The sequence below is a fragment of the Anomaloglossus baeobatrachus genome, chromosome 6 (assembly GCF_048569485.1).
Source record: "Anomaloglossus baeobatrachus isolate aAnoBae1 chromosome 6, aAnoBae1.hap1, whole genome shotgun sequence".
NCBI classification, from domain to species: domain Eukaryota; kingdom Metazoa; phylum Chordata; class Amphibia; order Anura; family Aromobatidae; genus Anomaloglossus; species Anomaloglossus baeobatrachus.
In genome coordinates this window covers 467,610,039-467,636,187 of record NC_134358.1, presented here as the reverse complement: position 1 = coordinate 467,636,187, position 26,149 = coordinate 467,610,039, and the positions used below count along the sequence as shown (strand labels likewise).

General features: G+C 44.4%; 1 protein-coding gene across 2 annotated transcripts in view; it reads right to left on the bottom strand.

Moving 5' to 3' along the window:
• COLQ (collagen like tail subunit of asymmetric acetylcholinesterase) overlaps positions 1-26,149 on the bottom strand; it is a 153,677-nt gene that overhangs the window by 77,774 nt on the left and 49,754 nt on the right. For both annotated transcript variants that reach the window (XM_075316675.1, XM_075316677.1), the window contains exons 2-4: positions 13,894-14,009; positions 8,485-8,586; positions 3,527-3,571 (exon numbers count right to left, since the gene is read on the bottom strand). In XM_075316675.1, the coding sequence (XP_075172790.1) occupies positions 3,527-3,571; positions 8,485-8,586; positions 13,894-14,009 (263 nt within the window). The remainder of the gene's footprint in view (positions 1-3,526; positions 3,572-8,484; positions 8,587-13,893; positions 14,010-26,149) is intronic.

Below are 26,149 nucleotides of genomic sequence, written 5' to 3'. Positions count from 1 at the left end.
CAGCTTTCGCACCTCCACTACTCGAGGAGACGCTCGAGTGGGGATTTTTCGCGCCCAAGATGGCGGCTTCTCAAATTTTTCAGCCGGACACCTCCGGCGGTCACAAGGCACACCTCTACCAGACGGCAGAGCGGTAAGATCCTGTTCGTGACGCCAAGTTGTCGCGGGCGGAGGAGGGGACGCTGCGCTCTCCCACTGCTCGGGTCCGGCTGCTGCTGCTCAGTGGTGGCTCGAGCGGTGGGCCGGATCCCGGGGACTCGAGCGGCGCTCCTCACCCGTGAGTGAAAAGGGGGATGGTTTTGGGGGTTTATTGTCCGTGACGCCACCCACGGTTGTGGTGAGGTTGTGACACCACCGCTGCTCTGGACGGGGATCCCGGGAGCGATGACAGGGAGCAGCTAGGATGTTGTTTTCTCCCCTCCGTGGGTAGGGGGTTGGTTGTCCCGGGGCCCGGTGAGGGGTAGGGATGGATAGCAGGCGGGTTACGGGTCCTGGTGAGGTGCAGGGTCGCAGGGGCAGCGCTGTGCCGCACGGCACGGTGGTACTCACTCAGCCAATGATGTACACAAAGTCTCCGGTAAAACAAACGGCTGGATGGACGGGTCCCACAGACGGCTGCGGTGTTGTTCCTCCCGGCAGGTTGATGGTGACTGCCTTTCCCTGCACCTGTGTAGTGTAAACGGTTCCAATGGGTTCCCACTGGTAACCCGCTCCCCAGCTTTGAAGATTGCTGAAGGAGCCCCTTTTGCCTGCAGGCTCTGGCCCTGGGAACTGCAGCCCCGGCGGTGACCGTGTTTCCCTCTCTCGGTTGGACTGTTGCCTTCTGTCGGGACTTGGTTGCTGGGAAACCCAGGAGGTTCCCTTCGCTAACGGATTTGGCGATTTCAACGGCGACTCCTAGCCTTGCTGGGGTCCGTAAGCCCTGCCGGATGGTGTTGGCTTCTCTTTGCGTACCGGTCCAGTACCGCCGGGTCACCGCCCGTCCACGGTCCTTACGGCTGGCTCTGATAGGTCTCTCCTGCAGACGGTCACCACCGTCTGCCAACCTTGCTGTACTGTCCGGGCCACACACCCGGACCAACTTCAGACTGCTCAACTGCCACTTTACTTTTCACTTCCCTAACTGATCTGATCTGCTTTTCCCGCCTCCAGGACTGTGAACTCCTCGGTGGGTGGGACCAACCGCCTGGCCCACCCCCTGGTGTGAACATCAGCCCCTGGAGGGAGGCAACAAGGGTTTTTGTTTGACTTCGGTGTGCCTGACCGGGGTGTGGGGTGTGTTGGTGTAGTGCTTGTGACGTCCTGGCTTGTCCAGCGCTAAGCGGTGTGCGCTGGTAACCAAGGTAAATATCGGGTTGGCTACCCGATATTTACCTTAGTTACCAAGCGCAGCATCGCTTCCACGCGTCGCTGCTGGCTGGGAGCTGGTCACTGGTTGCTGGTGAGATCTGCCTGTTTGACAGCTCACCAGCAACCCGTGTAGCGACGCTCCAGCGATCCCTGCCAGGTCAGGTTGCTGGTGGGATCGCTGGAGCGTCGCTTAGTGTGACGGTACCTTTACAGTGACCACAGCCACTCTGATGATGCTTTGTTTGAGTATCCCAGCATGCACTGTGATTCTAAAATGAAGCATCATGACACAGGAAAAATAAAAAAATATAGAATAGCAGTAGGGAATTTTTAATAAAAGTATATTAGAAAATAGCTTTGATCATGGCACTAAATAAATAGGGATTTAGAATGAAATTTAGTTTGACACTGTTGGTGATTTATTCCAAGTTCAAGGAAGACTAAGACAGCAGGGCTATCACAGCTTTCCTCAACTACATGACATCCCATCTGCTTTGTGCTTAATGGGACAATTATTTGTATTTCAATTATACATTGATCCAAGACAAATATCCAGGCTATATAAGGGCTATGTGACCAAGGAAAGGATAGGGATGAAGTTCTGTGTTAGATAAGGTAGCCTCCACAATCACGTGACCTCAACCCAATGGTCAGGGTTTGGGATGAGTTGGACTGCAGAGCAAAAGCAAAGGAAGCAACAAGTACCAAGCTCCTAGGAACTCCTTCAATACTGTTGGAAAGCCATTCCATATGACTACTTGATAAAGATGCTTGAAAGAATGTTCAGAGGGTGTAAAGTTGTCATCAGAATAAAAGGGCGGTACTTTGAGGAATCTAAGATTTAACACATTTTCTGGTGTGTTTCACACACAGAGGTGGACATATCATTTTTGCAACCTGTGTGGCCGCACAGGGGCCCTAGAGACAGGGGACCCATTTACATATGCAAAGTAGGTGGAATTGTGTAATATTATGAGCTATTGGACAGCAAAGGGCCCATATAGTGTTCTTGCACAGGGGCCCTCTGCTATCTCTGTCCTCCAGTGTTTACACATATTTCTTTTTTGCTGCTTTCATTTTGAATTTACAATGTTCACATTCCAATAAGAACAACATAAACCATTACATGAACAAGTGCGTCCAAACTTTTGACTTGTACTGTACCTATTTTGCACCTCATCACCACCTCTAGAGTTTTTTGCACTCTTGCTGTTTCTATAAGTTTAAAGTGCTTGCAACCAATACATTACACACACTACATAACAAAATTGTCCCCCACCATTTCTACTTCTATGTGCTAAGCCATATGGAATTTAAAATAGAAAGAGTCTATTAAGTATATAACCAACTCACACACAAGTCTTACCTTAAAAGGAACCTGTCAGGTCCCATATGCGTTCTAACCTAGAAGCAGGGTGATGTGTGGATTAGTAACTCTTTCCTACCCATCCCTGTGTTGTAATAGTGTGTAATATGAATATATAAAAATATGCTTTATTACTTACTTGTTCCGTACGTAAATGATCAGGGGCCCACAGGGGTGTGATACCACAGAAAGCATGCAAAAGCTCACAGGCAATGTGATGCCCTGGGGGCTAGAGCCTCTGATCATTTACATAGGGAACATGTAAGTAATAAAACATATTTTTATACATTCATATTACACAATATTAAAACACAGGGATGGGAAAGAAGGGGTTACTAGGCCACACATCACCCTGCTTCTAGATTAGATCGCATATGGGACCTGACAGGTTCCCTTTAATGCTAGTGATATAGACTTTATCCTAATGCTAAGACTATGTGACATCCTTGCAAACAATAGTATTGATGTTTACCACATTAAGGGCTCCCAAGACACTGATTATGGAGCACTGATCTTATATATTGTGGTTTTTCTTCAGTCTATTAATTTTGCTGCTAAGCATGATAAAAACATAAAGTCTAACTATAGGTTACAATACTGTAACCACATGGAGACCGTTTTAATATGGCTTTTCGAATAAAGGAAAAGTCTACATTACATGTACACAAGAGAGTTTAACCAAGCTGCATTGACTGTAGTCTGGCACCAGTACTCAGATTAAAGAGGTCACACAGCATCAATAAATAAAGCTGATGAATAATTCATCGGAGCTGTACGTGGCTGTCAGAAGGAAAGGCATGCACAACATACTTTTTCTCCTTTTGGTCCAGTTGTTCCTGGAAAACCTGAAGGCCCCTAGTGAAGAGAACAAAAACTAAAGCTTATAAGTTATATGTATGATAATCAAACTTTATATGTAATAGAAAACATTAAAAGTCTCTTTTTAAGTTATGCCACAATATAATTTAGTTTTTACCTTATATATGTGACGCCCTGGGCAAGCCAGGGGTCACAGGTCATCACACCACCACACCCTACACCCCAGTTAGGAACACCAAAGCTAACCTAAAATCCTTGTTGCCTTCCTCCAGGGGCTGGTGTCCACACCAGGGGGTGGGCCAGGCGGTTGGCACCACCCACCGAGGAGTTCACAGCCCTGGAGGCAGGAAGAACCAGGCAGATCAGTTAGGGAAGTGAAGGAGTAAACAGCTAAGATAGAGTTTGGAGGGAGAAGTGGAAGGAGTAAACAAGCAGATGAGTTTAGGAAGTGAAAGTAGAAGGAAGTGAAGTGGTAGAGGAGCTTAGGAGAGAAGCTGAAGTAAAGTGAAAAAAGAAACAGTTTGTAAAGCCTGAAGTTAGTCCGGGTGTGTGCCCCGGGCTGAGAGACAGCAAGGTCAGCAGACGGCGGTGATTGTCCGCAGGGGTGACTGCTCGGAGGTTGCTGGAAGGACCGCGGACGGATAGTGGCCCGGCGGTCTGGAGCAGTATACGAAGAACAGTCAGCACCAGGGCAGGGGCCTTTCGGATCCCGGCAAGGCTAGGAGTCGCAATAATTTGCCAAATCCGTCAGTGAAGGGGACGACTGTCTCCCAACAACCAAGTCCCGATTGAAGGCAACAGTCCAACCGTTACAGAGAGACACTGCCACCGCCAGGGCACCAGTTTCTCAGGGCCAGCGCCTGCGGGCAAAGTAGGGCTCCTCCGGCCCATATCCAAGCCGGGGAGCGGGTTACCGGTGGGAACCCATCGCAACCATTATCAACTTAGGTGCAGGACAGAGGGACCGTCACCGTCACCTACTGGGGAAAGCAAGTGCAGCCGTCCGTGGGAACCGTCTTTCCAGCCGTGTGTTTTACCGAGAACTGTGTCATCGTCTCAGGCTGAGTGAGTACCACAGTGCCGCAAGGCACAGCGCTGCCCCCGCGTCCCTGCGCCCACCAAGCCCTGCATCTCCCACCTCATCACTGGGCCCCGGGATCTCCAACCCCTACCCACGGAAGGGCAACACAACAACTAGCTGCTTCATATCATCTCCCGGGATCCTCCTACAGAGCAGCGGTGGTGCCAACAGATCACCACAACCGTGGGTGGCGTCACGGACAATAAACTATATCCCAAAACCCAATCCCCTTTCACTCACGGGCGAGGAGCGCCGCTAGAGTCCCCGGGATCCGGCCCATCGCTCGAGCCACCGAGCAGCAGCAGGCCGCAGCAGCCGCGGCAGCCGGACCCGAGCAGTAGGGAGAGCATATACAGACATATACAGTTAAAGATATTGTCAAGATTATAGAACTTAAAGGGGTTGTCCATTACTAAGACCATCCCTTGTCATATCAAGTCTTTCTCTACAACACTCAATCAACAACTCAGACTTCTTATTTTATGGGAGTTGAGTGCCTTTCATAGAAATTTGGTCAATCCCTTTACATGGAGAAAGGTAAGTAACACTTTAATTTATAGCAGTTTTAAGAAATTCAGCACCATGGACAGGTCACTGTGAGAACAATGAGGATGTGATAAAGGATAAGGATAATAAGCCTCAGGCCTCCTTCACAAGTCCGTCTAAAAAAAGTATGTGTTGCACATTCAATTATAACCCTCCATATGTCCATCAATGTGTACTTATGTGTCACCTGAATGTCATCCGTGTGCTGTCTGTGTGTATGTATGTGTTATCCATGTCATACGTACAGGAAAAAAAATGCATGACACTGAAATGAAAGGTTTTTCTATGTGTTAAAGATGTGGTTATATAGATAGATAGATAGATAGATAGATAGATAGATAATTAAAAGAAAAAACAACACGGGGTCCCGAACCATTTTTGATAACCAGAAAAGGTAAAGCTGGCAGTTGGGAGCTGATAATATTAGGCTGGGAAGGTCATTTGGTCCTTGCCAGCCTAAAAATACCAGACTGCAGCCGCCCAACCAGTGGTGCATTACATTAGATGCACTAATTGTAGAGCTTAGCCTTTGTAATTGGGGTAATGGTTTATGGGGTTGATGTCAGCTGTGTAGTATCAGCTCGCATCAAGCCCTGGTGTTAGTAATGGAGAGGTGTCCATCAGATACCACCATTACTAACTCAATCCCCCAAAAAAAGACACAAACACACGAAAAAAATAATTTCTTTCAATAAACACTCCCTGAAATTTTCCCTCATTTACCAGGTTATTAAAAAAAAACTATGCAGCTCTGCCATAGTCCATAGAATCCACCGTAGTTAACTGAATCTGTCGTAGTCCAAAATAGGATATCTGAAAAAAACCACAAACATACAAATACAGAGAAATAAAAGAGGACCTTTACCCGCATTCATTATTTTAGTCAAAAGAAAAAAAAATGCCCTGACGTAGTCCAGGGATTCTGACGAACAAAGTCTCTGGAGCATCGTTCTGACACTTCATAGGCTTTGCTTACAGGCAATTCCAGGTCACGCTGCGCTGCGTGAGACACGACGACCTTGATGAGCGCTAACATCAGTAATGTTACCATTGTTCAGGGTCACCAAGTTACACAGCTGGCACCTCTGAAGAGCAGTGACATTATTAACGTTACCGGTCATCAGTCACGCAAAGTGCACTTTGACCTGGAGTGACCTGGTGATCAGGCAACCCTGGATGGTGGTAATGTTGCTGGTTTCACCACTCTTCAGAGGCGATGGGTGTCACACAACATGACCTGGAATTGCTTGTAAGGAAAGTCTATGGAGTGTCAGAATGATGCTCCAATGCTCCATAGACTTTGTTCGTCGGAATCCCTGGACTATGTAAGGCCAGCTGTGATTTTTTTTTTCTTTTGAATAAAGTGGTGAATGAGGGTAAGTGTCTTCTTTTATTTTTCTGTGTTTGTATGTTTGTGTTGTTTTCAGATATCCTTTTTTGAATTACAATTGATTATGTGAACTATGTCAGATTCCCTGGACTACGGCGGAGCTGCATGGGTTTTTTCATTTTATAAAATGGTAAACAAGGGAAAGTTTTGGGGAGTGTTTATTGAAATAACTTATTTCTTTGTGTATGTGTGTCTTTTTTTGGACTACTGGGTTTATAATGGGGATATCTGATAGCCACCCCTCCGTTATTAACACCAGGGCTTCATGCGAGCTGACACTACACACACACAGATGGTATCAACACCATAAACAATTGCGCCAATTACCAATGCACCAGGTCAACTGGAAAGAGCTAAGGCCAGCGTCACATGCTACGATATATTGGGCGATATGTCGTTGGGGTCACAGATTCCATAACGCACATCCGGCATCGTTAGACATATCGTAGTGTGTGACAGCTACGAACGACCGTGAACGAGCAAAAATACTCACCTTATCATTGCTCGTTGACATGTCGTTCATTTCCAAAATGTCGGTCCTCCTTCTGCGCGCCGGTTGTTTGTCGTTCCCGAGGCAGCACACATCGCTCCGTGTGACAACCTGGGAATGACGAACACAGCTTACCTGCGTCCGCCAGCAATGCGGAAGGAAGGAGGTGGGCGGGATGTTACGTCCCGCTCATCTCCACCCCTCCGCTTCTATTGGCCGGCCGCTGTGTGACGTCGCTGTGATGCCGAACGCACCTCCCCCTTCAGGAAGAGGATGTTCAGCTCCCACAGTGACGTCGTCTGGGAGGTAAGTGCGTGTGACAGGGGTTAACGACTTTGTGCGCCACGGGCAACTAATTGCCCGTGACGCACAAACGACGGGGGCGGGTACGATCGTTCGTGCGATTGCACAATAGATTGTACCGTGTGACGCCGGCCTTAGAATTGGTGCTTTTAATATGGATGCGCAACTTTTAGGGTGGCCGTGGGCTGGTATTTTTAGACAGAGACGGACCCAATAACCATGGACCTTCCCAGCCTGATAATATCATCTCTCAGCTGTTTGTTTTACCCTTGCTAGCTATCAAAAGTGGGGGGAACCATATGTCAATTTTTCCTTTAACTTTTTTATTTATTTGGCTAATAATAGTAAAATATCTCTATCTATCATCTTTGCATATCTTTAACACATAAAAATCTTTATTTTTTTTAATGCATTTAATTCTAGTCCGTGTCATACGGAAGGCACATGGACAGCACACAGAAATCATCCGTGTGCTCAGAGTCGGACTGGCTACCGGAGAAACCACCAGTAATACCAGTCCTGGCTGCGGTTACCTGCTTTGAACTCCGGAGCTCTCACCTGAGCTCCGCGTGCAGCTCGGCCTGTCCGCAGCTCTCATGAACTGAACCGCAATCGCCGGGGAATCAGTTGGCACTCTCAGTTAAGTCCTGCAAACCTCCCTGCTATTGGCCCTTTTCATGCGTGCTGATGCTATAAAATGGACATGTCTCCTTGTGGATCATGGACACACATGCTCTATGTAAAACCACGGATATGTGAAAATCAAGACAGATTCTAATGAGTATGGCTGTGAACGTGTCTCCAGTACGTGCGAAAACAGACACCAGACATACTGGAAATTTTGACTTATGAACAGGGGCTCACATAATATAAATAGCAGTGTACATAAAACAAGTCTTTGACATCAAAATCATCTAAAAATCAGTATGTCACACTTAGAGAAGCCTCTCATAAGGTACTTTCATTTCTGCATTAACGATCCATACATGATCTCTTTAAAAATACTCGTATACATCTAAGTTGTCAGATTTTTAAACAGTCCGAATCATATTGTAGGTAAGTGCATTATCTGTTACTTAGGAGATAACTAAAAAAACATCCTGTCATTTTCTTTGTTTCAAGTCCTGAAATATACATACCTGCGGTCCTGGAGGCCCTTCAGGTCCAGGTGGGCCTGGTACACATAAAGGTATTGTGGGACTTAATTCCAGACCGGAGTTTGTGTAATCCAGGTCATACATCTTGAAAAAAAAAACCACAAAAATATGTCAATATGATAAAATTTACACCAGATCATACATGCTTTGATCAAACATTCAGCACATCATATGTTCTTGGTGATATTGTCTCGTTGCCCCCTAAGGGTCCGATTACATTGATCGACCAGAGGCAAGATAGACCACCAAACGGTAAGCGTCTATCAATTGACAGTTTAAATGCCTGTTTACCCAGGCAGACCAAAGTAAACAATCTGTATTGAGCAACGTATACTATTGCTGTGCTCTTAGGCTGCCATGGTTATTGGTAATGCGATGTTTACACAGGAGAATACACTGCTGATAATGATGAGTTTTTGAGCTGCGCAAAAGATCATCTCACCCCATGAACGAGTGTTTTTCTCTTTCATCATGTGATCAGCAGCCTGTTTATATGGCAAGCCATTCATGAAACAGATGTTTTTAGCAACGTTCGTTCACTATTATATTGCAGAGTAAATGCGCTTAAATCATGCTCTATATGTAACCATTTCCTTATCTTACACTGCTGATAACTAACAAGCAAGGAAAAGTTGTGTGAACTGAATGGCTCTATAATGTTATGGCGTGTAATGCGGGCGTCACACGAGACGAGCTATCGCGCGATGCATTGTATGGGTCACGGTTTTCGTGACACACATCCAGCATCGCTTGCGACGTCGTTTCGTGTGACACCTCCGAGCGATGCAGAATCGCTCACAAATCGTGAGTCGCGTACTCGTCGCTTATTTTTAATGGCGCCGGTTGTTCATCGTACCCGGGGCAGCACACATTGCTCCGTGTGACACCCCGGGAACGATAAACACAGCTTACATGCGTCCCATGGCTCCCGCCGGCAATGCGGAAGGAAGGAGGTGGGTGGGATGTTTATGTCCCGCTCATCTCCGCCCATCCGCTTCTATTGGCCGGCCGCTGTGTGACGTCGCTGTGACGCCGAACGTCAATCCCCCTTCAGGAAGTGGATGTTCGCCGCCCACAGCGAGGTCGCTCAGCAGGTAAGTACGTGTGACGGGGGTTTAACGACTTTTCGAGCCAGGGGCAACTAATTGCCCGTGACGCACAAACGACGGGGGCGGGTACGATCGCTCGTGCGATTGCACGATAGATCGTGCCATGTGACGCCCGCATAAGTGTCAAAGAATCAAGGATTATTATTATTTTTGTAGAAATGATATTCTAAGGGCCAGGTTCTTTAACACTTTTACGTTAGTATTCTGGCATAAAAAGCTTTGAAAAGTCACATAATTTTGGCACACCTTGAGGCTGCACTAAAATTTTAAGACTTGGCATTCTTTTGGGTAGGATGACAATTGATGACCGCCGCTCATCAAATTCATGACAAGCAGCGGCATTTACTATGCCGCATATTTTACTCCATCAGGGACTGGAGTAGGATTTTTGGGGAGGTGCACATATAGGTGCACACCACTCGTCCAACGTTCCTGATTTATGAAGAGGAGTGCTCCTCTTCATGAACCAGGAGGATCTCAATCCAGAACATCTCCTCAAGACTGGCACGAACAACGCTGGTCATAATAATTCGGGCCTTAAATGTTTGAAAGGTCTGGCGATAGAAGGTCCAGGACTCCACTGTGGACTGTCAGGAATGCATTCATACTTTCATTATATATTGTACAGTGGGTACGGAAAGTATTCAGACCCCTTTAAATTTTTCATTCTTTGTTTCATTGCATCCATTTGGTAAATTCAAAAAAGTTTATTTTTTTCTCATTAATGTACACTCTGCACCCCATCTTGACAGAAAAAACAGAAATGTAGAAATTTTTGCAAATTTTATAAAAAAGAAAAACTGAAATATTACGTGGTCACAAGTATTCAGACCCTTTGCTTAGTATTGCGTAGAAGCACCCTTTTAAGCTACTACAGCCATGAGTCTTTTTGGGAATGATGCAACAAGTTTTTCACACATGGATTTGGGGAACCTCTGCCATTCTTCCTTGCAGATCCTCTCCAGTTCAGTCAGGTTTGATTGTGAACGTTGGTGGACTGCCATTTTCAGGTCTCTCCAGAGATGCTCAATTAGGTTTAGGTCAGGGCTCTGGCTGGGCCAGTCAAGAATGGTCGTTCTGAAGGCACTCCTTTGTTATTTTAGCTGTGTGCTTAGGGTCATTGTCTTGTTGGAAGGTGAACCTTCGGCCAAATCTGAGGTCCAGAGCACTCTGGAAGAGGGTTTTCTTCCAGGATATCTCTGTACTTGGCCACATTCATCTTTCCTTCAATTGCAACCAGTTGTCCTGTCCCTGTAGCTAAAAAAATACCCCCCTGCCATGATGCTGCCACCACCATGTTTCACTGTGATGAGGTACCTGGTTTTCTCCGAACATAGCACTTAGAATTATAACCAAAAAGTTCTATCTTTGTCTCATCAGACAAGAGAATCTTATTTCTCATAGTCTGGGAGTCCTTTATGTGTTTTTTTGCAAACTCTATGCGGGCTTTTATATGTCTTGCCCTGAGGAGAGGCTTCCATTGGCCATTATGCTATAAAGGCCCAACTGGTGGAGGGCTGCAGTGATAGTTGACTTTGTGCAACTTTCTCCCATCTCCCTACTGCATTTCTGGAGCTCAGCCACAGTGATCTTGGGGTTCTTCTTTACCTCTCTCACCAAGGCTCTTCTCCCACAATTGCACAGTTTGGCTGGATGGCCAGGTCAAGGAAGAGATCTGGTGGTCCCAATCTTCTTCCATTTAAGGATTATGGCGGCCACTGTGCTCTTAGGGACCTTGAGTACTGCAGAAATTCTTTTGGAACCTTCACCAGATCTGTGCCTTGCCACAATTCTGTCTCTGAGCTCCTTGGGCAGTTCCTTTGACCTCATGATTCTCATATGGCATGAAATGCACTGTGAACTGGGAGGTCTTATATAGACAGGTGTGTGCCTTTCTAAATCTAGTCCTATCAGTTTAATTAAACATAGGTGGACTCCAATGAAGGAGTAGAACCATCTCAAGGAGGACCACAAGGAAATGGACAGCAAGTGACTTCAATATGAGTGTCTGAGCAAAGGGTCTGAAAACTTATGACCATGTGATATTTCAGTTTTTCTTGTTTAAAAAATGTGCAAAAATTTCTACATTTTTGTTTTTTTTTCTGTCAAGATGGGGTGCAGGGTGTATATTAATAAGAAAAAATAACTTTTTTGACTTTACCAAATGTCTGCAATGAAACAAAGAGTGAAAAATTGAAAGGGGTCTGAATACTTTCCGTACCCACTGTATATACAGTTTAAATTATTTTAAGGTTATTCTTAACCCGTGTCCAAATCTGCACTAACAAAAGCCTTTTGATATTTTTCTTCAACAATGAGCTCTGAATATTCCAGCTTCTAAACATATAATACTTTTTTTTTATTTTCTCATTTAAACCACTTGCTGAATTACATACATGTAATGTCACATCACAATACATCAATCCTGAGCACAGTGTGCACGGCATCCTATGATTAATGACACTGACATGATTGGACATATGGATGATGTATGTTTTGTCATGTTAATGATTACACAAGGCACATATACTGTTCTGGTAAACAGTGAAGCATAAAGTAACAGCCCAATGAACCCTGGGGAGAGGTTGCATTTTACTGGAACGTCCTTCTGGAAGAGTAGCCTATATAATATTCTGTAAAGGAAAGGCTGCACATACAGCTAATGAAATTCACTAGGTTCTATTAGCTAGATTGGACCAAGCTTTCAGTGGCAGCTTTCACATGAGTAATTGTTTTCAAGGGCAGAATAGAAAACCGACCAGATGAAGAATCACAGATTCCTGAAATCATTAATCGAAATATGGAAATTGATTTTTTTCTTTACGGATAGATTGTAACCCTTTCCTCTGTAGCTTTAGAACTGTGGTTTCATTAAACTTATTGTACGTGTATTGTATAATTGCTATTGATTCTGCAGTGGGGGCAGCAAAGTAATAACAATTCACTGTCAAATATCTGATCAAGATGTGCCAGACTGGTCTTCTTTAAACCCATTACAGAAAACTATACTGATTCTTCATCCATACACAACATGTGCGCATCAATTTTGAAATGCTCCTTAGACTTTGATGTCGAGATTGTACACAGGACATGTCCTCAAAAAGCTCTCTTATGCCATTTGTGAAGCAACCTGTTATAAATTGACCTTTTTGGAAGGTGATTTGAACCAAATTCCATTCCAATGGGTTTGTCTTCTGCTGGACCTTAGAATTCTGTTGTTACCTGAAAGCCAGGATTATCGAAATATTTTCTGAAGCTCTAGCGGAGCAGTTACACAATGAAACAATGTGTTTTAGGTGTGCATTAAAATACATCCACAGGTGTCTCTCTAATAAACTCAGATATTGGCAATAAATCTATCAGAAGCTTCCAAAGACATGACATCATCATACAGGCTGTCCCAAACTACTTAAGGGCATAGTACTCTTAGGGGTACTTTGCACACTACGACATCGCAGCTGGTGGGGTCAAATCGAAAGTGACGCACATCCGGCGTCGTTGTCGACATTGGAGTATGTGAATCCTTTTTAATACGATTAACGAGCGCACAAGTGTCGAAATTGTATGATCGGTGTAGTGTTGGGTATTTCCATAATATCGCTGCAGCGACAGGAATGATGTTGTTCCTCGTTCCTGCGGCAGCACATATTGCTGTGTATGAAGCCGCAGGAGCGAGGAACATCTCCTTACCTGCGTCCCGGCTGCAATGAGGAAGGAAGGAGGTGGGCGGGATGTTTACGTCCCGCTCATCTCCGCCCCTCTGCTGCTATTGGCCGGCTGCCGTGTGACGTCGCTGTGACGCCGCACGACCCACCCCCTTAGGAAGGAGGCGGTTTGCCGGACATAGCGACGTCGCAGGGCAGGTAAGTGCATGTGAAGCTGCCGTACCGATAATTTTCACTACGGCAGCTATCACAAGATATCGCATGTGCGATGGGGGCGGGGATTATCGCGCTCGGCATCGCTACAATCGTCTTGCGATGTCGTAGTGTGCAAAGTACCCCTTAGTGTATGTAAAATGTTGACTTTGCAGAAAGTAATAAAATTGTCTTAAAACATTCTCTCTCTCATTATTCTGGCATTTGGCAAATATACCGTAAATAATTTTGGTTCCTAATTGTCCTAAAACGGGAAAGGTTTATTCTGATTTCACCATGTATGTGTATGTAAACATCTGGTTTCAACTGTATATATTCAGTTCTGTCCATTAAATGAAAACAAAAATTCCTTCTGTGCTTCACTACAACATACTGAACTAATCTCCATGTATCTAGGTACTTACTGTGTTTCTGCGATCTCTGAAGAATGGTGGCGGTGGGAATATTGGTGGTGGTGGAGGCGTTAGGAGGCAACATCCTCCACTATTAGTTCGCTTCTTCTGTTCTAAAGAAGGAAAAGCTGGAGAAAAAAAGAATATTAAGAATGTATCACAGAACAACCGTTTTGCATTTTCCAAAGCTAAGAATGCAAATAAACTAGTTCAACCTCCTATACAATTTAAGACTCTTTTCATATAAAATGAAGCCTTTTATCACAAGTATATATGAAATGGTTATCCCAATGATATACCACTCTATAGCCATATAGTGACATACAGTATGTCACCAATGTTAAAAAAAGATATACAGCTTATTCTGCAGGGTGCTCTTGCATAGAGAAGCATAGTTGACTACTCTTGTATTTACAGTTAAAAAAGGTATAAAAATGTATAAGTCCAGCTACACGAGCAAGCAATTTTCTTTTATTCAATGTGTAAGTACAAAACTCATGGCACCCTTAGTCATGATTCTCGCAATTACTTGCTAGGACTGGAGAAAAACGCTGTTTGTGCTCCGAACAGCACTTGCACTCTACAAGAGAGAGCTGGATTTTCCTGCTATAAAAATGTGTACTGGACTGAAAAAAAAGACACCTTTTGGACATGTATGAATAATGATGCCATAAGAATATGTCTATATGTACTAAAACCTTCCCCAAATATAAAGTATATATGGGACATGAACATAACCTATGGTGTAAATATTACAAATTTCAATATCTTTGCATAGTTTATACACATTTTTAATATGAGAGCTAAAATTCCCCTTCAATAAAATGTACTTTCAATGAAAATACTTCCCCTTTTCTTATAGTAATTAGTACATTTGTTTGTCTCATTTTATCCTATGTGTTTATTATATTGTAACTAGTGATGAGTGAGCATGCGCGCCACTTCTCTTTACTCGATTGAGCATCGAGGTGCTTGGGTACTCGTGGAGCTCGGTCGAGTAACGCGGGTACTTTTATGTTTCTTCTGTGAAACAATGACCACAACGCACAGGCTCTCTTCAATGCATGATGTGTGCAGGTACCCTAGGGAGTGCTCATTGCAGTCTCTGAATGGGGTCAAAAGGAAAAAAAACAAAAATGCCCTCCCTCTGCCCGGAAATGCTCTTTTTCTGGCTTTGCTATATGTAGGCGGAGACCAGAACAGTCTAATCATTGACTTCCATCATACTCAACTTGAGATGAGCACCTTCATATTGTTTGACCTGCTCGACTCGTGGACCAAGCACCGGAGCATACTTATTACTTTCTTATTAGACTTCAAAAATAATAAAAATAATAAAGAGAAAATGTTCTGATGTATATGGACTAAACTACAGTATCTACCGCTCATGAGGCATGAAATCAAAGCAAGTGCAATGCTCAGTTTCACATATATACAGTTGTGCTCAAAAGTTTACATACCCCAGCAGATTTTTTGCTTTTTTGGCCTTCTTTTTCAGAGAATATGAATGATAACACAATTTTTTTTCCACTCATGGATAGTGGGTGAAGACATTTATTGTCAAACTGCTAAAACAGGAAAGGGATACAAAAAGATATCCAAGGAATTGATATTGATTCCAGTCAGTAGTGTTCAAACTGTGATTAACAAATGGAAAATCAGGGTCTCTGTATAAACCAAACCACAAACAAAAATTTAGCCCACAACTGCCAGGAAAATTGTTCAGGATGCAAAGAAAAACCCACAAGTAACATCAGCTAAAATACAGAACTCAGGCTACTTTCACATTTGCGTTGAACGACATCCGTTGCATTGCGTTGTGTGACGCATGTAACGGATTCCTTGCAAATAGTGTGACATAAAGGCAACAGATTCCTGGGAAATAACGCGTTGTGTTAAGTTTTCTAGCCGCGAGAGAGAGAGAGAGACCATCATCACCGCACACGCAGGCACTACCGCACTCATCATCACACACATCCCGGCACTACCGCAGCCATCATCATCATTGCACACGCAGGCACTACCGCACTCATCATCACACACATCCCGGCACTACCACAGCCATCATCATCATTGCACACGCAGGCACTACCGCACTCATCATCACACACATCTCGGCACTACCACAGCCATCATCATCACCGCACACGCAGGCACTACCGCACTCATCCTCATCACACACATCCTGGCACTACCGCAGCCATCAGCATCACCGCACACGCAGGCACTACCGCACTCATCATCACACACATCCCGGCACTACCACAGCCATCATCATCATTGCACACGCAGGCACTACCGCACTCATCATCACACACATCTCGTCACTACCACAGCCATCATCATCACCGCACACGCAGGCACTACCGCACTCATCCTCATCACACACATCCTGGCACTACCGCAGCCATCAGCATCACCGCACACGCAGGCACTACCGCACTCATCGTCACACACATCCCGGCACTACCGCAGCCATCTCATCATCACTGCACATGCAGGCACTACCGCAGCCATTATTATCACCGCACACGCAGGCAGTACCGCACTTATTATCATCACACACATCCCGGCACTATCGCACTCATCATCATCACTGCACACACAGGCACTACGCACTACTCCTGTCAGCTTCATGTAGCAGAGCTGAAAGCATTGCGGGACCTCGTGTGGATTACGCCGGACCTGGAGGGGTATTTGGGGATTTTAATAAAGTGGAGAAAGAGGGTGTTTTTTTTATCTTTTATTCAAAATAAAGTATTTTTTTGGGTGTATGTGTTTATTTACTTTCACTTACAGGTTAATCATTGTGGGTGTCTCATAGACATGCCATGATTAACCTAGGACTTTGTGGCAGCTATGGGTTGCTGCCATTAACTCCTTATTACCTCGATTGCCACCGCACCAGGGCAATTCGGGATGAGCCGGGTACAGTCCCGGGACTGTCGCATCTAATGGGTGCGGCAATTCCAGGTGGCTGCTGGCTCGTATTTTTAAGCTGGGGAGCTCCCCATAACGTGGGGCTCCCCATCCTGAGAATACCAGCCTTCAGCCGTGTGACATAACCTTGGCTGGTATCAAAATTGGGGGGGGACCGCACGTCGTTCTTTTTTTATTATTTATTTAATTTACTGCACGATATAGACCCGCCCACCGGCGGCTGTGATTGGTTGCAGTGAGACAGCTGTCACTCAGCGTGGGGGCGGGTCTGACTGCAACCAATCATAGGCGCCGGTGGGCGGGGAAAGCAGTGAATACTAGATGCAATAATGAGCGTCCGGCATTTTCAAAAGAGGAAAAGGCGCCGGAGCTTTGTGACATCTGTGCAGCGTCGCGCCCATGATCGGGGAGTATGAGAGAGGGGGAAACATGGGGGAGAGAGATCAGGAGTGATTTTAAACGATTTTGATCGTTCTGCTGGACATGCTGAGCATGCTCAGTAGAACGTGATGGAATCCGTCAGCGGATTCCGCCGCTTAGCGCATAGTGACGGAATCCGCCCCATAGACAATCATTAGACACCTTGGCGGATTCCAGCGGAATCCGTGAAGGTGCGTTAATTTAACGACCCAAAAAACGCTACATGTAGCGTTCCCTCCGCTCGACGCTGCGTCAAAATAACGACACAGTATCGTCCAGCGGATGCAATGCAGAAACTTGCGTTACAGTGCATTGTCAATACAAGTCTATGGAGAATAGCGCAGTGCGTTAACAGACTGCGCTATTCTCCATAGCGGCGGATTGCGCTGAATGCAAGTGGGAAAGTAGCCTCACTGGAAACTAGTGGTGTGTCTGTTTCAAGATGCACAATAAGGAGGCACTTGAAAAAAATGGGCTGCATGGTCGTGTCGCCAGAAGAAAGCTAGTACTGTGCAAATACAATAAAGTATTTCACCTACAATGCGCCAAACAGCACAGAGACAAGCCTCCATACTTCTGGAACAAGGTAATTTGGAGTGATGAGACCAAAATCGAACTTTTTGGCCACAACCATAAATGTTACATTTGGAGAGGTGTCAACAAGGCGTATGATGAAAGAAACACCATTCCTACTGTAAAGCATGGAGCTGGATTGCTGATGATGTGGAAATGTGTGAGCTACAAAGACACAGAAAACTTGGTCAAAGTTGAAGTAAAGATGAATGCAGCACGTCATCAGCAAATACTGGAGGCAAATTTGCACTCATCAGCCCGGAAGCTGTGCATGGGACATACTTGGACGTTCCAACATGACAACGGTCCAAAACGCAAGGCCAAGTCGACCTGTCATTGTCTACAGCAGAACAAATTGAAGGTTCTGGAAGGCCATCTCAGTCTCCTGACCTCAATATCATTGTCCCATTCTAGGGAGAACTCAAGCGCGCAGTTCATACAGGAAATCCCAGGAATTTACAGAAACTGGAGGCCTTTTGCCAAAAAGAATGGGCAGCTATACCATCGGAGAAAATAAAAAGCCACAACTACCACAAAAGACTTCAAGCTGTCATTGATGTTAGAGGAGGCAATACACGATATTAAGAACTGGGGTATGTGAACTTTTGATTAGGGTCAGTTGGATATTTTTGGTTGTCAATATGATTTAAAAAGAGAAAACACAGTAGTCTAATAATAAATGGTTTCACCCAACCACTAACCATGAGTGGAAAAAAATATTTAGTGTTATCATTCATATTCTCTGAAAAAAGGCCAAGAAAGCAAAAAATCTGCTGGGGTATGTAAACTTTTGAGCACAATTGTATAGATATTACTTAAAATATTCTGAAAAAAAAACTATCAGAAACACAATAATATAAAATTCAGACGAGCTTTAGCCATATGCCTTATTAGATGATGTCTGGCTAGCTGCATGTTCTCTGGCACTATTGGCTGTTTGTTGGGGGTGTTGGAAGCCAAATGCACAACAATCAATTTGAGATAAGACCCCAATTTGAGTTTGTCTTCTCATTGGCCTAGATACTCTTTAAGACGGCGACCTACTAGACACGAGTTAGTGCTTATCTTGGAAGCAGAATCATGCCGTGTATAGTTAGAGAAGTTCAAATATCTTCCAGTCATCAATAATTGAACTCTGTCACAAGAGTCTGCATTATATTTTTAAGCATCAAATTTTAGCTGCTATGCAAAGAATTTTTCTAACATACTTTCCTTGGCTGTTTCAGCTTACAGTCAATGCTGGTGTCTAGACGTGGAACAGACATGAGGTGTGCAGGAAATAATGTTGCTCATGGCAAGAGGACAAAACCTATTTTCTGTAACATGCACTCTTTTGGTATTTCTTCTTAGTTACATAGTTATATAGGTTGAAAAAAATACCTGGGTCCATCTAGTTCAACCTTCCTCCACCAATTATACATTTTGCCCTTAAGTCACTTATAACCAACAATGTTGTGTGTACTGAGGAAATCCAGCCCTTTTTTAAAAGCTGTTATAGTATCTGCCATTACTACCTCTTGTGGTAGGGCATTCCACAGTCTGACTGCTCTAATCAAGAATCGCTTTTCTTCCATGATCCCTGGTCCTTGGTATTGTCTTTGGAAGGAATAAGTCATGTGCCAGTCCTTTATATTGACCACACATGTATTTATACATATAAATGAGATCTCCTCTGAGACGTCTTTATTCTAAGCTAAACATATCTAACTTTTTCAACCTGTCATCATATGGGAGGCCTTCTATTCCTTGTAGTAGTCTAGTTACCCGCCTTTGAACTGACTCTAACTTCTGAATGTCCTTTTTAAAATGTGGAGCCCAAAACTGGATCCCATATTCTCGATGTGGCCTTACAAGTGATTTATAGAGGGGTAATAACAATACGTTGGGATCACAGGATCTAATCTCTCTTTTTATACACCCTAAAATCTTGTTTGCTTTAGCAGCTGCTGCCTGACATTGAGTGCTGCTGCTCAGCTCATTTGTAATAAGAATACCCAAGTCCTTCTCCTGTTCTGTAGTCCCGAGTTTACTTCCATTTAATGTAAACGCAGCTATAGGATTACTCCATCCTAGGTGTATTACTTTACCTGTATCAACATTAAATCTCTTAAAGGGAACCTGTCATATCCAAAAAACGATGATTACCTACAGATATAAGGCTAATCTTCAGGTAACTAGGGTTAAAATGTCTGCTTGCCTACCTTACTGGAAACATGGCTACAGAGAGAAAATTAACCTATATCCTCCCTGCAGCCTCTCGCTTCCAGTTAAAGTGGCTTTGCGGGTAGCTGTTACTATACTGCTTACTATATTGTTTGCTGCAGCTAGAATCACTCCCCACCACTTTCATTTACAACTTGTTTTGCAATGTGTGTGCAGAGCTGGCTGTCAATCAAAGTGCTGAGGAGTGATTATAGGATGTTTACTGTTTAATGAGTGCTGACTGTACCCGCTCGCTGCACTGCCTCTGTGATTGGAAGCTAAGGGAGGATATGACTTCATTTTCTTTATGTAACCGCTGCTCCAGTAAGACAGGCAGGAATTATTTTAACACTATGTACCTGCAAATTAACCATATAAGTGGGTTAATGTTTCTGGACATGACAGATTACTGCTAACATGAAAAACCCCTAAAAACAGATGATTTATTGAATTGATTAAAATATCCCACACAAAACAAAAATACAACTTAATCAACTATAGTGCACAGGTAATAGGAGCGGAAAATAGATACACCCTGTAATATGATCTCCCTCCTGTGCACTACCTGACAGCAGAGGCCGGTACACTAAGGTTCTATATGGCACTCCCCCCACTCACCATCGACTATCCCTAAGCTGCCCTAATTATCCCTTACTAGATACCTAGTACACTTAATACTGACAGAAGGAATAATAGGAAGTCAGGGAGCTTTTTGGTTCAGCCAAACACTCTGACCTCCTATTGCTAGACACCGCAGGACTGTTTGTCACCCATGACACATGTATGCAGACTAAATAAACACAACAAATAAAGTCATGAACATAGCATACTCTTATGTGCTATTGCTGCTACTGGAATATGTACTTCTCAATAAATATTGCATTACAAGGAAAGTGAAAAGACATATTTTGCAGTATTTAGTTTTATGTGTTAAAGAAAATGTATCCTATTATATGTAAATGACCTATTGTTTAACAGTACTTTGTAATTACAGAAAAAAAAAAATCACATATGGGTTGCAGCTGATTGGTGGATGTCCAAGGCCTTGAATCCTCAAAATCAAAATCTCGGACGCATGTTATTCAGTGAGGGAGTGCAGATGGTCAGCTTTTTTCTCATCCAGATTCTGGATGAGAGAAAAGTCACAGCATGCTGTGATTGTCAGCCAGAGCCATGTCACTCGCACCCATAGAAGTCTATGGGTGCGAGTCATTGGACTGCAGTCGGATGACATCCCAGTGCAGTGCGATAATCGCATCAGCTAACAATGGATGAGATGGGGAGATTAATCCCTCCCTCTCCTCCACAGCTGTGATCTGATCGCAGGATTGAATCACAGTTGCATGACACTCGGCTCACGCTGGCAGCACAGAGGGAGCCAAGGGTCATTAGCATATCACATCTGATGAACTCGCATCGGATGCCATATCATTGTCTGAATTGAACCTAATAATAAGTCTATGCATCCATACACTACTCTGTGCTGTGCTGTGAGCTGTGCACAGAACCATAGACATATTGAGCTCGTACACATCTCTTTGTATACAGCTCAAGCAGGCTATAGACTTCAGTGTAGTGTTTTGATTTATCATTAGATTCACAGAATCCAGACCCGCACAAAGGTACAGGCAGTAGAGTCCTGAATCGTCTCTATTTGTAGACGACAAGCATGGATTGATGTGTCGCCTCAGATGTCTCTATAATGCATCTTCTGAGCTCTGATGAATGCCTCAAGGCATGGCTCACAACAACCAATCTTCCTTGAGAATAACTACTTTGTCAATATCCATGTTTTTGTGTGGCTTTTGGCCATAGCACTTGTGGAACCCACTCTTTCAGTATAATTTTCTTAACAGAAACACCTTTTGCCAATTACTTTATGTCTAAGTCAATAACATGTGGATTTTACTTATTTATAATTCCCCCATGCAGTATGTATGTGTGGCGCCACTGAGGCTTCAGTCACCACAGGGTACTGTACCTCACCAGAGGTGCAGTATTCATCCCGGGTACAGAGGAGGTCATTGCTGGTAAACTACCACAAATCACTACAACACAGTTAGATGCCCTCTCACTGGGACTGTGAGCTGGGGTAGAGGCATTGGAGGGTGGCCATCACTAATGTAGTGGACCCTCTGCTCACTGGTTCAGGTACCCGGGGGGAGGAGCTAGACATGGGGGAGCAAGGTGACACACACTCAGTTACAAGCAGTCTGGTCCAGGAGAGGGAACCAAGTGGGACGCAAGAGAACACGGTCACTGAGGGGAGAGCTCATAGCTCCCTCAAGACAAAACCGGCGCACAGTTAAGGGTGCGGAGCCCTAGGCTGGTGGGCACTGCAAGTCCCGCCAGCATAATCCGCTGGGCAGAAGATTAAAAGTCTTCTGGTCCACACACAGATCCCGGAGCAAAGCAGCACATAGAGCCAGGAGTCGTGACCATAGGGCGGATCCATCGACGGATTTGCGCTGCCTGCTATACGGGACGGGGGACTGAACAAACCCCAAGGACTCGGGTCCAGCGTAGCTTTAAAACATAGGGACTCGTACAACACAGCGCAGGGAGGAAGGACTCACAGGGAAAACCCACCGGCTCTGACCTCCCAACTCTGAGGCCCATCAAAGCGGAGTCCGGCAGTCCAACGGCGGGAGCAATTCAGTGAGTAAACAACCAAAGCTGCAACCTCTATGTCGTCTATTCCTTCCCGTGCTCCCATATTGGAGTGGACTACTACTCCCCACATCCTTCCTGGTGCCTAGTGCTACCTGTAGAGAGCTGCAACATCCAAGCTGTGTCACCATCTTCCCCAGAAGAGAGAGAGACCTCCCGCAGTGGTGGTTAATACCTGGCTGCATACCACAGGTAGCACCATGAATAACTACTACTCCCAACATCCTCATCTTTATTGACACCGAAGGGGTCACGGAACAGGGCCAGGCCGCTGTGACATCCCCAAACTGGCCCGAAGACGGGTAGCCCTTCCCCCACAGACCCCACGGGCGCGTCAGATGTTTACTCAATAAGCTCCTTAATAATCATGAATGGTACAATCGCTTGTATTATATTAGTATAGTTACATTTTTAGCTTTGCCTATGTGTGGAGAGGATTGGAAAATAGTAATAAAGTAACTGTCATATTAATAACAGTAATGTATGCATAAAAATCTGCTATATGGTTGATCCGTGTGATGTTATATTTTCTTTGCCCACCCATAGACTTTAATACACAGGTCTGATCCAAAATACCAAAATACAGCAGAGAATAGTGAATGCTGCAATTTATTTTCACATGGACATTGAGTCTGTGTAAAATACTGTAAACAGTCATCTGAACAGTCCTATTGAATAACATTGGTTCAAGGGCTGTCAGTTTTTTCCATGGACAGCACTCAGTACGAAAATAAGATTGTGTAAAAGTAGCTTTAAAATGGATCTGTATTTCCTGTGTGAGACTCAGAATGTAATATTCTCACCTGTTGTGCAGATCAGATTGAACCATTGTGTCTATGAGGATCCATGTAAAAAAGATGAAACAACAAATTAGCAAAGCATACTTTGCATTTCAGTTTTCTGTCCTAGTTTCATCTGTTTTTAACTGATCTATTGAAGGGGTGGTTCACTACACAGCATAGTGGCCACATCATGGTAAAGTTCATTAAGAAGGCTTTTCTCAAATACCTTGCATAGTCAATTGTGCCAGTGAGCAGTGCAATTGCGGTCTGCTCATCCCCATCATATGACCCCCGCATTCCGTGACCTCTGAGATCCGGGAATATCGCGTCACCTTCCAGTTGAGCCGACATCCCCGAGGCGGGTCCCAGTCTCCGTGCGTGACTGGGCTGTGCGCATTGTTTCGCCATTCGTCCCAGCCCAGCATCGCTCCTGCTTGAGGCGCTCTGCAGTGAAGGAAAGAGCACGCAAAATGCTGGGCTGTGATAAGTGGTAAAACTCCGCCCACAGCCTAGTCACTCAGGGATACTGGGGCCCGCCTCAGTAATGTTGGGTCAACTGGAAGTTGATGTGGCATCACCAGATTTCAGAGGTCACAAGGCCTGGGGGTAACTATATCAGGATGAGAGGACTGCAAATAATGCCAATAAGAGGTACAATTGACTATGCAAAGTATTTGAGAAAAGCCTTCTTTATGAGCTTTACATCAATGTGCCACTATGCTGTGTAGTGTACCACCCCTGTTGTGAATGTCATCCGAATGGGTGCTGGTGTGGAGCTTCCTCTGGTGGCCAGGAATGGTAATGAAGCTGAGTCTGAATCTGTGACTCAAACAGGTGATGGAATTAATTAGGAATCCAGGAAGTTCTATTGCAGATCATCCTAGTGTATTTAGGAGAGCAGTTTCTGCCTGGTGGCCGCCAGTGGTATTTCCTGCTGCTTCTGAAGATGGCTGGGAGTTTTCCCTTTAGTTTCTCCCATTTATTCTGTGTCTGAATCTACTCCAGATAAGTTTACTAGTTTCTGTGCTTAATTGCTGGAATTGCACTTAAGGGTGTTTCTGCTTATTCAATTTTGTTCTGTGTTTTGGTTTCTTGTTTGTGAGGATCTGTCTCTCTGCTATTTTTGAGAGGGCAGTTCCTCCAGCAAGAAAGGCAGCTTGCTCCCTGTTCATGTTTGGATTATTTGCACTTTAGAATATTATTTGTTCTGTGATTTTGTTTCTTCCCATTATATCTGCAGTTCTGTTTAAAGTGTCTGGCACAAGAGTACCTGATATAGTGGGGGAGAGACCATGCGGTATTAGGATTTTTTTTCTATCAGGAGTTTGGTATTTTTTGCAGGTTTTTTTGCTGGCCGCAATCAGTTATCTTTCCTGTTGTATCTAATAAGTTGGGCCTCACCTTTGCTAATCTCTATTTTCTATCTGTGTATTGTGATTTCTTACATCGCCGTTGTTTACATGTTGGGGGCTTGCTATTTCTTTGGGGACTGCTCCGAGGCAAGTTAGGATTCCTCATTTCTATCTTTGAGGTGTAGCAAGTTTCTCCGGCAGTGACGAGGTATCTAGGTGGGTTAGGAACATGCCACTGCTACTTCTAGTGTTGTCCGATAGATAGGGGATTGTAGTCAGATTAGTTTCCAACTCCTTTTGTGGTTTTGTTTTTTCCTGATTAATGGGATTTTATTGTGATCGTCCACGGTTACCAGTTCATAACACACCCCTTTAATAAGAGACAATGGATAAAAAGAAAGTTCAGTCTACCTGCTTCAGTGAAAAAAAAGAATAAGGAAAAATTAGATGGAACTAGGATGACAGCTGAGAGAAAAATATTGTTTTTATTTCTCAGATGGTAACACCCAGATGTGTGCATCTAATCTTGTCCTGTGTTATACAGATGTGTGCTGTAACAGAGTAAGCTGTATTTGATCACATGAATTTTATACTTTTAATGTGTAAATATGGCAGCCACATGGATGCTCCTTTGTCCTTACACACACACACACACACACACACACACACACACACAACACTTGACTTCTCTCTGAATGTGACGACTTACAGAACTGACTTGAACCAGGAACCTTCTCACACTGGTCTCAATCTTTCCCCCCTCTCCCTGGCTGACTAGATATTAACCCTGTCCTTTCCAAATAAGAGTAAAAAGGAAGACAGTGATCTTGTGGTCGGTGGCTAGTACTGCAGCCCACCGGGAAATTAATTCTTATTACCACAGGAAACCATTGCAGAAATACAAACATTACACAAATACAATTGGTATCTTCAGAGGGAATGTGACAGCCTGTCCACCTCATTACACAACCACTCACAATTTACCATTCATAAAGGGGGTGGTTGCCGAGTATTATAAATGCAAACAGGTAAAGCTTGCATAGGGCGCCAGTCACGCAGGAACGTGTGATGCACAGTGTCTGGCTTATAGACTATTGATAAGGACCAGACTTTTAGATCAGGTGAACTGATGAGCACCCTATACATGCACTTCACATAGACCAATCAACACTAAAGGGCTCAGCTGCATCCTGCATAAAATTGGAAAAATGTGCAAATAAAAGATAAAAAAAAAAGATGTATAGCATATATGAGGTATTGGTATCCTTGATCAACCCTTGACGTGGGTTGTGAGCTTGCGTACTTTGGGTAAAATATCAACCAATACCT